Consider the following 14149-nt stretch of genomic DNA (forward strand, 5'->3'; position numbering starts at 1 on the left):
GTTTGAAAAAGAGCATGAACTGGATGAGGAAAACTTGGGAAGAAGATGATGACTACACATCATTATGGGGATGCTCAAAAACAACACACACACACCCCCCCGAACTCTAACTAAGAAGCAAAAAGAACCCAAGTGGAAGTAATTGAAGATAGCTTAGTATTAACTTGTAGCAAGAAAAGTAAAACAATAAAACTTCAGAAATTGTTCTATGACTACCAGCAAGCATGAAAATTGGTTCTAAACTGGTTCTGCATGAGCACTCCAGCGGGCCTGGTTTGACTCGTGGTTAGAACTAAACACTAGTGCTTAGGGTTGCCAACCTCCAGATGGGAAAACTAGAGAACCACAGTAAAGGTTAATAGCAAACAAGCAAGCAACTATGGAAATTCTTGAAATACAATGCAATACTACTAAAATTATTCAAACAAAGATTCAAAAAGCAGCAGCAACAACAATTTCATAGAAAATGTTAGTAATCACTATACAGAAAATTCACAAAACACTACTCACTACAGTGTCTAATTAATCATAATCACAACAATTCAATTAATAACATTGCTTGTAAATCATTATAAGCAGTTCGTTAATTCATGTTAATGTCCTCAAGGACATCGTTCCCGCAGTTGACTTCCAAAAGTTTAACAAAAAGATCCTACCGCCTCTCTTGCGGTGGATTAAAGTGCTGGGGCGCTCCAATAATCCTGTGGCCAATATGATTTCATAGAAAATGTAGCGTATTGTGATAGCATAAGGTGGCAACCATTTCATTATAACGCAATACAGCAACCATTTCGTTATGACGCAATAGCGTTAGTCCGCGTAGCCGGACAGCGGAGGCGACTGGGGACACCCAGGCGACTCCGCGGGAAGCGCTGAGTCCGCCAATCACCAGCAACGGCGGGAAGTTCAACAGGCCAGGATTGGGCTGGCCTGTCGGGGAAGAAGTTCCGGGGATGTATATAAGCGGGACCCGGCCCGCGTGCTCGCTCTCTTGTAACGTGTCTCCATTAAAGCATGTTGCCCTACCAACGTCTCCCGTCTCAGTACGTTACAGAAAATTTAATCCAGCCAAAATTAAGGCTTCAATTCTTGAAAAAATAGGCAAGTGGGTGCGTGAAAAGCCTCTGAGAGGGACGCGCATTTATCACCATTTCTGACCCAGTCTTTTGTTGAAGAGGCTTCTCCCATTTATCAACTCACCCAAGCAACACAGCACAGAGCTTTTGGAATTATAGCTCCTATTCAGATTACAGGAGATAGTCCTAGAAAAAAAAATGTCTGCTTTGAAGGGTGGACTCTGTGGCACTGTGGAGAACCCCTCCCACAAAGCTCTGAGTTGTAAAAGCATGGGTCTTCTTTCTCCTCTCTGGAAGTGGCAGGGAGCCAGTTCAGTTGCCAGCTAGATTACATCCAGGGCTTTTTTTTGTAGCAGGAACTCCTTTGCAAATAGGGTTGCCAAGTCCAATTCAAGAAATATCTGGGGACTTTGGGGGCGGAGCCAGGAGACTTTGGGGGTGGAGCCAGGAGACATTAGGGGTGGAGCCAAGATCAAGGCTGTGACAAGCATAATTGAACTCCAAAGGGAGTTCTGGCCATCACATTTAAAGGGACGGCACACCTTTTCAATGCCTTCCTTCCATAGGAAATAATGAAGGGTGGGGGCACCTTCTTTTGGGGCTCATAGAATTGGACCCCCTGGTCCAATCTTTTTGAAACTTGGGGGGTATTTTGGGGAGAGGCACTAGATGCTATACTGAAAATTTGGTGCCTCTACCCCAAAAAACAGCCGCCCCAGAGCCCCAGATACCCGCAGATCAATTCTCCATGATTTTCTATGGGAATAAATCTCCATAGGGAATAATAGAGTTCCCAGCAGACATTTCCCTCCCCTCCCCCCGCTTTCTGACAACCCTGAAGCGGGGGGAGGGCCTCCAAACCGGGGGATCCCCTGCCCCCACCTGGGGATTGGCAACCCTATTTGCAAATTAGGTCACACACCCCTGATGTGCTTCTAGTCCCTTATACCCCTCCCTCCAGCTGAGAGAGAGCCCTGCAAGCTCTTGGAGGATTGGCGACATCACCCCAAAATGTGCACATATAATATAAAACTCTCAGAAGAACTGGAGCCACTGCCCTCAACACTTGCTCGATCCACCACAAAAATCCTCCACAGATTCACCAGCCACATGTCAATGACCAGAACTCCTAAATCAGCCCTTTCCTCTGTGTGATTCACCCACTCCAATCCACTCTCCTCCAAATCTCAAGTCTGCTCCCACTGATCACTCCTTTCCTTACATTTCAGTCCCACTTAGCCAGTTTGGTGTAGTGGTTAAGTGTGTGGGCTCTTATCTGGGAGAATTGGGTTTGATTCCCCACTCCTCGGCTTACAGCTGCTGGAATGGCCTTGGGCCAGCCATAGCTATCATAGGAGTTGTCCTTGAAAGGGCAGCTTCTGTGAGAGCCCTCTCAGCCGCACCCACCTCACAGAGTGTCTGTTGTGGGGGGAGAAGATATAGGAGATTGTAAGCCGCTCGGAGTCTCTGATTCAGAGAGAAGGGCGGGGTATAAATCTGCAGTCTTCTTCTTCTTAGAGACCTGACCTTCCACAAAGAAATCCCATAGTGCTGAGGCTAGACCATGGGGACTAACAACTTAGAGACCCAGGTTTATAAGACCTACTCTGCCGTGGAAGTTGTTGGGTAACATTGGCCCAGTCACCCTCTCAGTCTATGTACCCTGCACAGTTGTGAGAACAGAAACACAGACAGAGAGAATGAAACTTGTACATTGCTTTGGGCCCCCATTTGGACAAATAAGCAAGATATAGATGCCTAGAAAATAAAAATGATGCAACAAAATCTCCTTGTCTTTGGCTCAAGACTCCTGTATTATCCTAGCCTTCAACTACACACCTGCTCTTGCATGCCACCACCCCCAGCACAAACACTCAGCACCTTCCCTCATCCCAACAGTTGTATTTCTTCTCCCCTCCTATTGCCTTCCAAGCACAGTTCCCACCACGCACCACATTGCACGGACTCCAACTCTACCCTTCTGTGCCCCTTCTTCTAGTCCCTTATACCCCTCCCCTCAGTCACACTCTCTCATTCCTGTTCCTACACTTCCCCTAATGCCTATTTCCATCAGCAGCTCCCCACAACCATCACATTCACACATAATGACTTTCTCCCTCCCTTCTTCTTTCCTCCCTCCTCCCAAAGTGGCATCAGTGTAGAAAAAGAGAGTCCTACAGAGGAGAAAAAGAAACTGGTGGTGTGGCAAAGGAGGCCACTTCTGCTGCTGATGCAAAGGGGGAACCCCAGCCAGGGCCGGCCCTAGGGTCCTCGCCACCCCCCCCGTCACTCCCCCTCCCCAGGGCGGGGAGAGAGGGGAAGGAGGCCAGGAGAAGTGGCGGCAAAGGTGAAGAAGGCAGCAGCAATCTGGGTCATGGAGAAGCAGCGGCAAAGGGAAGAAGCTATTCGGGGACGGAGGGGAAAGAATTCTTTTTAACAAAATGGTGGGGGTGCCTAATTTGGCGCCCCTCCAGGGCTGGCCCCCTAGGCAACCACCTGGTTTGCCTAGTGGAAGAGCCGGCCCTGGCCTCAGTATGCATGCACACTGATAGCAAGGTGGCGACGCTCCTGCTTCTGACAGGTGGAGAAAGGGCATTGGCCGCACATGCGCAGCTTGGCCCAACTGTGTGTGAGAGGAAAGGAGGCCCTCCAGCTGGCTGACCTGATGCTGGTCTTTTCGCTGCTGTTGCTGCTAGGCTTCCCAACCATCCCGCCCTGGCGGGGGACCCCAGGATTTCCACCCTCTTCCCCCGCTCCCCAAAAAAACGAAAGCGGGGGGAGAGGGGAAACGGCGCCGGGGAGCATGGCGAGCCGCCACATCCCGGAGCGGGCGAGGCTGCCGCGCCGCTGCCGCCCCCTCCCCGCCCACCGCAGCTGCTCCTCCGAGATGGGCCCAGGCTGAGCCCATCTCGGAGGAGCAGCCAAGAGGCGGCAGCAGTGCAGGCAAAACCAGAGAAGGGGAGGGCGGAGGCAGGCCAGGAGCATGGCGAGCCACGAAACCGGGCCCTTCTAGGACCCGGACTCGCAGCTCGCCATGCCCCCGGCCCGCCTCCACCCCCCCTCCGATTCCACCACAGAGGCAGAGCGGGCGAGGCCGCCGCACCGCGCCGCTGCCGCCCCCCCCCCCCGGCAGCTGCTCCTCCGAGATGGGCTCTGCCGCCTCTTCTCCGCTCGCCGTGGCTGCTCCTTTTGGAGGAGCAGCCACGGCGAGCGGAGAAGAGGCGGCGCCCGCTCCGAGACGGGGTGGCTCGCCACGCTCCCCGGCGCCGTTTCCCCCCCCTCCCCCTTGCTCCACCCCAGTGTCTCCTGGCTCCACCCCCAAAGTCTCCTGGCTCCACCCCCAAAGTCCCCAGATATTTCTGGGATTGGACTTGGCAACCCTAAGCTCTTCTCAGTAGATAAAGACCCCAAGAATGCAAGAAAATATTCTTAGACATGTGCAGTACACTACTAGCTATGTTAGCAAACTTCTACAGATGATTGGATGTATTGAGTTGCCTAGCTATAAAACTGGTGGAATGGAAATGATCTAAAGGTGACAACAAACTTGCTAGAGTATAAATACAAGCTATGAGGGGATGTTAGAAGAATGCTTTTGTAACTTTTCCAGTCAGAAAGGATTCTTTGGCTATGGGACAATAAAGTTGTCATAGAAATTTTTCACTTCCCCGGTGTGACTATTGGATTAAAAACTCTTCATTCCAGGAATCAAATAATTAATTGGTCAAGTTCAAGTTTATTTATTTGTGTTAAGCCATAGGCTATTAAAAACAAAAATATCAGAGAGGTTCATAGGGATAAAATGTACAGGTAAAATACAATATAAGTTAAATATCATATAACCATAAAACAAATTATAAAAATTCACTAAAAACCAAAAACAAACAAACCAGGCAAAATACGCCACAAAGTCAGAAATTAATTGACACCTGTACAAACAGCTTTGGCCCATAATTTCTTCGCTGCAAGGGCAAACAATGCCATTCTGTGAGATATATTAGCATCGACATCAGCTAACAGAAATACAATCTTCTCAGGATCTGAATAGGCGCGTAGATTATTTAATATCCTGGAGAGAATTTTTACCCTGGGTTGAGCGTACAATGGACAGGTAAGAATGTAATGAGGTAAATCCTCACTCACGGGAATGCCACAGATACGAAGACGCTGTTCCTTAGGTATTTTACTATAACGGCCAGCGAGCACTGCCGTCGGCATTGTTTCAAAGCGCAAGGATGTGAAGGCAACTCTGAGGTTGTGGTTAGCTATACTAACCAAGAAAATCACATCCATAGGAATTTCCTTGGATGCATTTTATCTATCCTCTGCTTCTGCGGTATTTCAATCCATCAAACGTAGACTACTAGATATCCAGTTGCAACGTCTAACTGAGGCAGCTTGGAAAACTTGCTCCCCAAGCTATCTGGGTTTATCCCAGATTCCTGGGCTTTTAGCTCCCTATTTTTAACTGATCCTCACCAAAGAAGAGCATTCATGCTGGCTAGATTTAATTCATTACCATCGGCCATCCTTTTCGGAAGATACCACAGAATCCCCCGCAATCTTAAATGATGCCCTTGTAGCCAAGGAGTCATCGAAACGGTCCCTCATGTTCTTTTGGACTGCCCTTTTTATAGCAGTCCACGTGCAAGATATCTAGATGCACTGCTTTCTGACCATCAAGGCCTTTCTGACAATGCCAAGGTTCGTTTTTTACTTCACGGGAAACACAACTTTGTCACTACTCATGTTGCTTGCTTTTTACAGGTTGCGATCCAAATCAGAGAGGCTTTTACTCATGCATAGCCTACTGCTATTTTATGTCATTTAACTTTTGCTGTTTTTTTAAGGTTTTATTATATTCTATAGTGTCACTGTTGGTTTTAAAGTATACTGTATTCTTGTATTAATGCCAATAAAGGTCTATGGTATGGTATGGTATGTACTAACCAAGTAGGGAGACCTAAAATGATCATTCTTAAATAGTTTAAACCAAAGTGCTGACTGACATTTTAAAATTGAATGTCTGTCTAACATGGCATCGCACTTAAATATCCAGTCTCTGAGATGTCGATTGTCTACTGAGACAGCAAGAAGGTCATCAGGAATGGAATATTTTACAAGTAAATTGTTAAAGAAGCTAAGGCGCTCTGGAACTTTAGATAACAATAAATTAAAAGCCAATTGACTGAACGAGTCAGATGTGGTCGATCTGTTATTTTCCCAGGCTTTTAAAACAGTAAGATGTACCCGTGCCCTTAGGGAAGGAAGGCCAGATTCTGCTCTCATCAGGGCAGCCGGTGTTCCCCTAGGGAGAGCCAGCACGCGTCTTAAAAACTGATTTTGGATAGTTTTGCACAGTGGCAGTATCGTAGCCAATGAGGTTAATCCGAGGCGCGATTATTGCTAATTGAATAATTCATTGTAAGTTAGGGCTTTTTTCTGTGGGAATGCAGTGAAATAGACTTCTGGAACCTTTGTGGAAACAAAATTCTCAAAAAAAAATGCTTAAAAGTTCTTGAAGGTCTCCCCTGTGTTTCTGCTTCATTTCCCTCTTGAGAGCTCTGGCATCTGCTGTCAGCAATCCAGGGTAGTGGATTTCCTGCCTCCTAGGACTGCTGCTTTGTCTCCTCCTGTGCTCCGCTTGTACATTTGTAAATACAGCAAATATTGCAAAATGCTGTCTGTATTGCTCTTCCCTCTCACAGGAAACTACGGTGCACTGGCCCTCCCTGGTTGCTGTGCCAGGAAGTGCTCGGTTTCAGGATCTTAGCAGGAACAGTTTCACTTTCCAGTTCCAAATAAGAGTGTAGCACAAAACAGGAGTCGATTGCACCTTTAAGACCCACTTAGTTTTATTCAGAACGTAAGCTTTCGTGTGCATGCACGCTTCTTCAGACGAGGAATGAGGTACAGTAAGCAGAGCCACATATAGAGCCTGACTAAGAAGGCCCATGCCCAGAGAGGTTCTCTCAGTCAGGCTCTATACGTGGCTCTGCTTACTGTACCTCATTCCTTGTCTGAAGAAGTGTGCATGCACACGAAAGCTTACATTCTGAATAAAACTAAGTTGGTCTTAAATGTGCAATCGACTCCTGTTTTGTTCTACTACTTCAGACCAACACGGCTGCCTACTTGGATCTATCAAAATAAGACTGTGTTATGCTAGCTGCCATTTCAGTACTTGGTTTCCTTATGTTCCTTTGTGGGTTCAGGGACCAGCAGAGCCAGTTTGGTGTAGTGGTTAAGTGTGCGGACTCTTGTCTGGGAGAACCGGGTTTGATTCCTCACTCCTCCACTTGCACCTGCTGGCATGGCCTTGGGTCAGCCATAGCTCTGGCAGAGGTTGTCCTTGAAAGGGCAGCTGCTGTCAGAGCCCTCTCCAGCCCCACCCACCTCACAGGGTGTCTGTTGTGGGGGAGGAAGGGAAAGGAGATTGTGAGCCGCTCTGAGACTCTTCGGAGTGGAGGGCGGGATATAAATCCAATATCATCATCATGATGTTACCTGTTGGTTTTAGGCCTTTGGTTTAATATATGTAATGAGATAAACAGCCAATATCCCTTATTTGAGTATGTCAATACAAAAAAACCGTTATTCTGATAAACTATTCTAAAGGAAAAATACATTGGAATACTGTAGAGATTTCTTGCATAGACTTGTTAATTGTCAGCAGTTTCCCTCTCCATTCTTTCATGACTTTCATCCTACCATCAACCTGACAATGAACCAGTCTATGCAAGAAATCTCTGTCAGCAGGATTGGAGCAAATGCAGCTGTAGCGTAGAGCCTGGCTGTATGCAATGGATCATTTGGTAGGTTTGGGATGATAGCTGGAGGTATGCAGGTATGTTTGTCGGTCAGTAGGTTTCTGGTATAAGGTAGTGTCTATGCATCCATTGTGTATTTTTACAGTAGTGTCCAGAAAATGTATTTCTGGCATAGACTGGTTCATTGCCAGGTTGATGGTAGACTTCCAGCCTACCATCAACATGGCAATGAACCAGTCTAAGCAAGAGAGATTGCTGAATTACAAATTATTGTGAAACTTGGAACAAACACCTTCCTGGGACCAGGGGTGGAATTCTAGCAGGAGCTCCTTTGCATATTAGGCCACATACCCTGATGTAGCCAATCCTCCTGTTACATGTGAAAAGGTAAATTAGGTGACCACGAACACCTCTGGGAAAGACATATTCTCAATTTAACCCAGACTTGCAAGCAATAGAGCAATTAACAGACTCCATTTTATAGCCTTAGACACTCTCACCATCATTCTCCCATTCTGACATGTTACTGTTTTATTGGTTTCCCACACAAATGCTATCCAGACCAAACGTTCTTTCAGTTTGTTAATTTCACTATTTTGCCATTGGTTCTAACTTTTGTACCACTTTGCATTCTTAACCACTGCCCAGCAGCTATATGTAGCTCTGCTCACTGTACCCCTATCCATTTTCTGATGAAGTCTGCATGCATACCAAAGCTTACATTCCGAATAAAACTTGGTTGGTCTTAAAGGTGCTACTGGACTCCTACTTTGTTCTATTGCTTCAGAACAACACGACTGGGCCCACCTGGATCTGTGTTCACCCATCCAGTTCCACTTCTTCAGATGCAAGGAGGGGGCCCTCAGTCATACCATCGGAAGTACACTTTATTCCGCAAAAAAAAGTTTATACTGGAATAAAACATTGTTGCTCTTTCAGGTGCCACAAGACTTCTGTTTATTTTCTGGTCCAAGTAGCTTGCTGCATTTATTATTTTTTCTAAAAATATCCACAAACATTAAACAAAATAAACAACAAAAAATAAATACATGTAATATACATAAAACAATATTAATAAGAGCACTCTTACAGTCTTCTATTAATTCATAGTTTTGCATTTGCAATTCCTATTTCAAATATATTATCTTTCACTATACTATATTATATATATAAAAAGCTTCAATAATATGACACGTTTATGTACTTTTTTGGAATACATTTTTTCAAATTCTACTTCTAAGTTGGTGTAATTAAAAAATGGGAACCATTTTTCAATACAATTGTTTTCTTTCTGCGGTAAGTCATTTACCTTTATCTGTATGGCTAGTTTAATCTAACGCCGCTATTTCCCATACTTTGGACACCCATTGTTGTTTCGTAGGAGACACATCTCACTTCTAACGTTGAGCTATCAGAAGTTTAGCTGCCATGAGTAATAGAGTTGCCAATTCTTTTTTACTGGAGAAACTTTTAAATTTGGCTAGTAATTCAAAAGGATTGATTCTGGGGTAAAACTGATTCTGTGTATGCTGTCTACCACCAATTTCGCACTAGGGCTTTAATCCTGGTTTAACTGACTTTCTACACTAAAACCATAGAATCACAGAGTCATAAGGTTGGTTTCTCTGATTCTAGTGTAGAAAGTCAGTTTGGGGATGGAGTTAAACCAGGGCTGCAGACACACAGACTAAATAATGCACTTTCAGCGCACGTTTTAACTGGATTTTACTTTGTGAACTGGCAAAATCCAGTTGGAAAGTGCATCGAAAGTGGGTTCAAAGTGCATTATTTGGCATGTGTGACCACAGCCCAGGATTAAAGCTCTAGCGCGTTTTGCGCCTAAGGGAGACAAGAGAAAAGTGTGTGAGCATAAACTCCCCTCATAACAACAACTGGATGAACAGCGCCACCCTAACCGTGCGACTCTACAGAATCAATGGATTTACCAAAGCGCCACTCAGCGTGGGAGTGAGGGGAAAAGGAGCCCCCCCTCTGCCTGACTTCCTTCGGGGCAGGAAACTGAACGGTTACTCGGCGTTCTACCTAAAGGCCTGGAGGAGGGAGGGGATCAGCGACGCCGCGATCCGGGAGCCGCGGCCACCGCCGGCCGTTCGACGCATCGACGCTCTGCTCCAAGCCCTGCCTATTTCTGGGACTCCTCGCCTGCTGATTGGGCGAGCCGTTTCCCCGGAGCCGAGAGTCCCGCGCTTCGCCATCTTTCGCCCGAGAGAAAAGGAGCTGGGAGCGCGGGAAGAGTCCTGCGCGGGAGGGCGAGGAGCGGCGATTCAAGCTCGTTTCCCCTTCGCGCCATGAGCTGCGCTGATTCTACGACGGGGCCCGGCCCTGGCCCCGGCTGCAGCCTCCTCTTGCCTTTGCTGGAGACCCTCGAGGACGCGGCAGCTTCGCCGGGGGCGCTGACGGACGCCCTGCTGGCCCTCACCAAGTGAGTCCCCCGCCGTCCTTCGGGGCGAGCAGGTGGCCTGGAGCCTCCCGGCCCTGGGTTGGGAGAGTGGAGAGAGGGGGGAGGAGGAAGCCTCTGGCCACGTGCAGAGTGTTTGTGGCGCTTGCTCTCCAAGTTTGGCTTGAGGGTTGTTTCGGTTGATATGCCGCCCGTCCCACCGGAGCGGCTCAGGGCGGCTTACAACATGTAAAATCTAACGTAGAGTTTGGTTTTGAAATGCATCAGTTTGCAACAATTTGGTGGTGCTGCTTAGAAACTTTCTTTTAAGATGACCAGGACTTCTCTGTTTTGGTACTTTGCAATTGCAGGCACCCCAGTGTGCGTGTGTTTTGATACTGTTTTGTGTGTGTTTTGTTTTTATACACACACTCTTTTTCTTCCAGTTGTATAGTTTAAGTCAAATCTATATATATATATATATATATATATATATATATATAAGTCAAATCTATATATATATATATATATATATACACACACACACACACACACACACTGTTTTGTGTGTGTTTTGTTTTTATACACACACTCTTTTTCTTCCAGTTGTATAGTTTAAGTCAAATCAATATATATATATATATATATATATACACACACACACACACACACTGTTTTGTGTGTGTTTTGTTTTTATACACACACTCTTTTTCTTCCAGTTGTATAGTTTAAGTCAAATCAATATATATATATATATACACACACACACACACTGTTTTGTGTGTGTTTTGTTTTTATACACACACTCTTTTTCTTCCAGTTGTATAGTTTAAGTCAAATCAATATATATATATATATATATATATATATATATATATATATATATATATATATATATATATATATATATATATGTGTGTGTGTGTGTGTGTTTGTTTATACATGGTTTTCATTCGCCAGTGGCTTTCATTCGCCGTTTATACACGGCTTTCATTCGCCAGTATGTGTATATATATATGTATGTTTGTTTATACACGGTTTTCATTCGCCAGTGGCTTTCTTAATGACAGCGCAATGATTGTTTTTGGGCTGTGCTGTCTTAGAAACCACTTTAACTTTCTGCACCACGTGGTAGTAAACCAGTGCATAAATAAACCCTATGTTTTTGCTGGATATGTATTTTACAAAGGCCCATGTGAGCCTACTCACTCAAAAACGTGGGTTGTAATCTTGCTCTTCGCTTTTCAGGAAAAGTTTGTGTGTTTGGGGGGGGGGTCTGTTTTCTGTAAAGTGTGGATTTGTGGAAATTAGCTCTGTATGCAATTGGTCTGAACAATACATTTGGGGATATTTGCATTATCATTGCTCTTCTCTTTTCAGGAAAAGTTTGTGTGTTTGGGGGGGAGGGTCTGTTTTCTGTAAAGTGTGGATTTGTGGAAATTAGCTCTGTATGCAATTGGTCTGAACAATACAGTTGGGGATATTTGCATTATCATTTATGTGTATGTTTTCCCACTATAGTTAAGCTACATTGCAAGATGGGAGGATGTGCTTTCCTTTTTGACAACCTAATTTAGAAATGACTCTCGCTTAGTTCAGCATTCCTAGTTAAATTTTCTATTACTATTTTCACTTTCCACTGTTCTGTTACTTTGGCAAGTTTGTTTTTCAGCCTCTGAACTTTAAGTCAATGTTGTTGACTGTAGCTTGCAGATGTCCTAAACTGGATCATGCTATCCAAGCGCATGTATTTATTGCTGCTGATTTAACTGGTAGTTGGTTTTAGGATTAACATATCAATCTCAATGGGTCTTCTGTTTTCCTCCTTTTAAGTGTGTTACTTTACTATCGTTGACTTTTACTTGCCTTTTATGTTCGTAAAGATACATTTGCACCAGTGTGCTTCCTGAGATGATCTTTGTAACAGATCCTAGGTGGAATCCCTTCCAGAGTTAGTTGATGTCTGAACAAGGCCTAGATACATATGCCTCCCCTGACTGTACAGCTGGACCTGTCGGCTGTAAAGGCTTCTGCTTGCTGCTTGAAAGTAGCAGAGAAATCCACTGCTGAGCCTTAAGCAAGCAGATCATTCTCTGCAGTCTGAACGAGGTTATGTTTTCAAGTTCTCATGAACTGCACTCCTGGTGACATCGTACTTGAAAAGCATTTACTCCCCAAGATAATCCATAGGTTTTTTGTGACCAGCTTTATATTTTCCATATATGAATAGGTTTATATTTAACAATAAGTTCTGCTGTATGTCAGTAAGTATGGCGGACAGACTGTGTGGTAGAGTGAGCCCATTGCAGACACCCCTGAAAGATGCACATACCTGTGGATACTCCCACAAAGCTTCTGTCAGTGGGGGCTTGCCCATCTACTGTTATCAGTCAATCATTATGAATGAATAGGTGTTTGGATTGGGCCAGTTATTAGCAACGAATTGCCCATCACACGATACTGTGCAAAGCTACTCCAATTTAAGTCTGTTCATTTCAGTAGCTTGGACTAGACAGGGGTGGCCAACCTTGCTTAATATAAGAGCCACATAGAATTAACACCAGATGTTTGAGAGTAGCAAGACATGAACAAATATTGCACACACTTCTCTATTAAAACTTTTAATACTTCCTTTGCACAGAAAAATGAAATACATGTTATGTACTTTACAACACGACCATGCTAGAAGACAACTTTTTAAAAAAACAAAAGCTGGGAATAACAGTCCCCATAAGACCAGCATAGGCTAAAGTTAGGGAATGTTTTTACTCCAGTGGGAGAAGGAAACATACATGTACCATATAAATCACTGACCACCATTTGCATCATTACACATCTCTCTTTGTGTTGGCACAGCTCCTACAAGAGCGATGAAACTAAGAGAAAACCCTGTGCCACCCTTCTTAATTCTCTCTCTCCTTCCAATGGCTCCCTCTGCTCTTGTGCTCTTTGCTCACTCTAGGTCTCTGGACGACCTCTGTGGTAGAGGAGAAGAATTTGCAAGCCTGCCCATTCCCTCCTCCTTCCCCGCTTCACACGGTGGAAATAATTGCCTCCCTATGGGTCAGTGCTCAGAGGCTGACTGAGGTCCCAATGCTAAGCACACTTACTTGAGAGTAAGCCAGCATTACGTTCCTCCTCAACCTCCGGGAGCCGCACAATATGCGTGGAAGAGTTGCATGTGCCTCCCAAGCCACAGTTTGGTCACCCCTGGACTAGAGTAATTCTGCATAGGATCACACTGCTAATGTTGTAAAGTAAGGCAATATATCTTTTCAAGCCTTGTGTGTTTCACTTTCTGAAATGTAATATTTTAAATTTGAAAGGGTTGAAATCAAAAGTTCATCTTCGGCTGCGCTTTAAAACAAATAATTTTCTTCCCTAGTTATGCATGGTTATTTATGGGAGGCTGGCTAACAAGTAGTGATTTGTGTATGTTCTCTGTTAGTCGTCTAACGGGTGAGGAAGGAAAAGAGTTTGCGGCAGAAGTTGGAAAGCACTTTCCACAGCTCTACAAGATATTTAAGGTGTGTATTTAAACGGCTCTATTTACTTTCTGTGACCCATTCTGCTGTTGCTGGCCCATATCAAGGCTACTTCACACCCTCTGCTGTCACTCTTGTTCCCACAAGTTTCTTGACTTTGCCGGTAGCTGTTGCCTAAATGGTTCCAGTGCCCATGTTCTCAGTACTTGTAGTGCCATCTTACATTCACACTTTATGGTATGGTAATTTGTAGAGTTAGTTCAGTCTAAGCAACTAGAAGAAGAAGAAGATGATGATTTTGGATTTATATTCCGCCCTCCACTCCGAAGAGTCTCAGAGCGGCTCACAATCTCCTCTACCTTCCTCCCCCGCAACAGACACCCTGTGAGGTGGGTGGGGCTGGAGAGGGCTCTCACAGCA

At 45.0% G+C, this 14149-nt stretch overlaps 1 protein-coding gene and 1 non-coding gene across 2 annotated transcripts in view; both read left to right on the forward strand.

Moving 5' to 3' along the window:
• The first annotated feature begins 6425 nt into the window (after positions 1-6425).
• Positions 6426-6563, forward strand: LOC132585530 (U4 spliceosomal RNA). Its single transcript, XR_009556317.1, has one exon. It is a non-coding gene; the product is annotated as a U4 spliceosomal RNA (small nuclear RNA).
• A 3578-nt stretch (positions 6564-10141) lies between these two features.
• RIF1 (replication timing regulatory factor 1) overlaps positions 10142-14149 on the forward strand; it is a 52853-nt gene continuing 48845 nt past the window's right edge. The window contains exons 1-2 of the mRNA XM_060256859.1: positions 10142-10289; positions 13693-13771. Of these exons, the coding sequence (XP_060112842.1) occupies positions 10156-10289; positions 13693-13771 (213 nt within the window). The 5' untranslated portion in view covers positions 10142-10155. The remainder of the gene's footprint in view (positions 10290-13692; positions 13772-14149) is intronic.

Source organism: Heteronotia binoei, chromosome 16 (genome assembly GCF_032191835.1).
Source record: "Heteronotia binoei isolate CCM8104 ecotype False Entrance Well chromosome 16, APGP_CSIRO_Hbin_v1, whole genome shotgun sequence".
Classification (NCBI taxonomy): domain Eukaryota; kingdom Metazoa; phylum Chordata; class Lepidosauria; order Squamata; family Gekkonidae; genus Heteronotia; species Heteronotia binoei.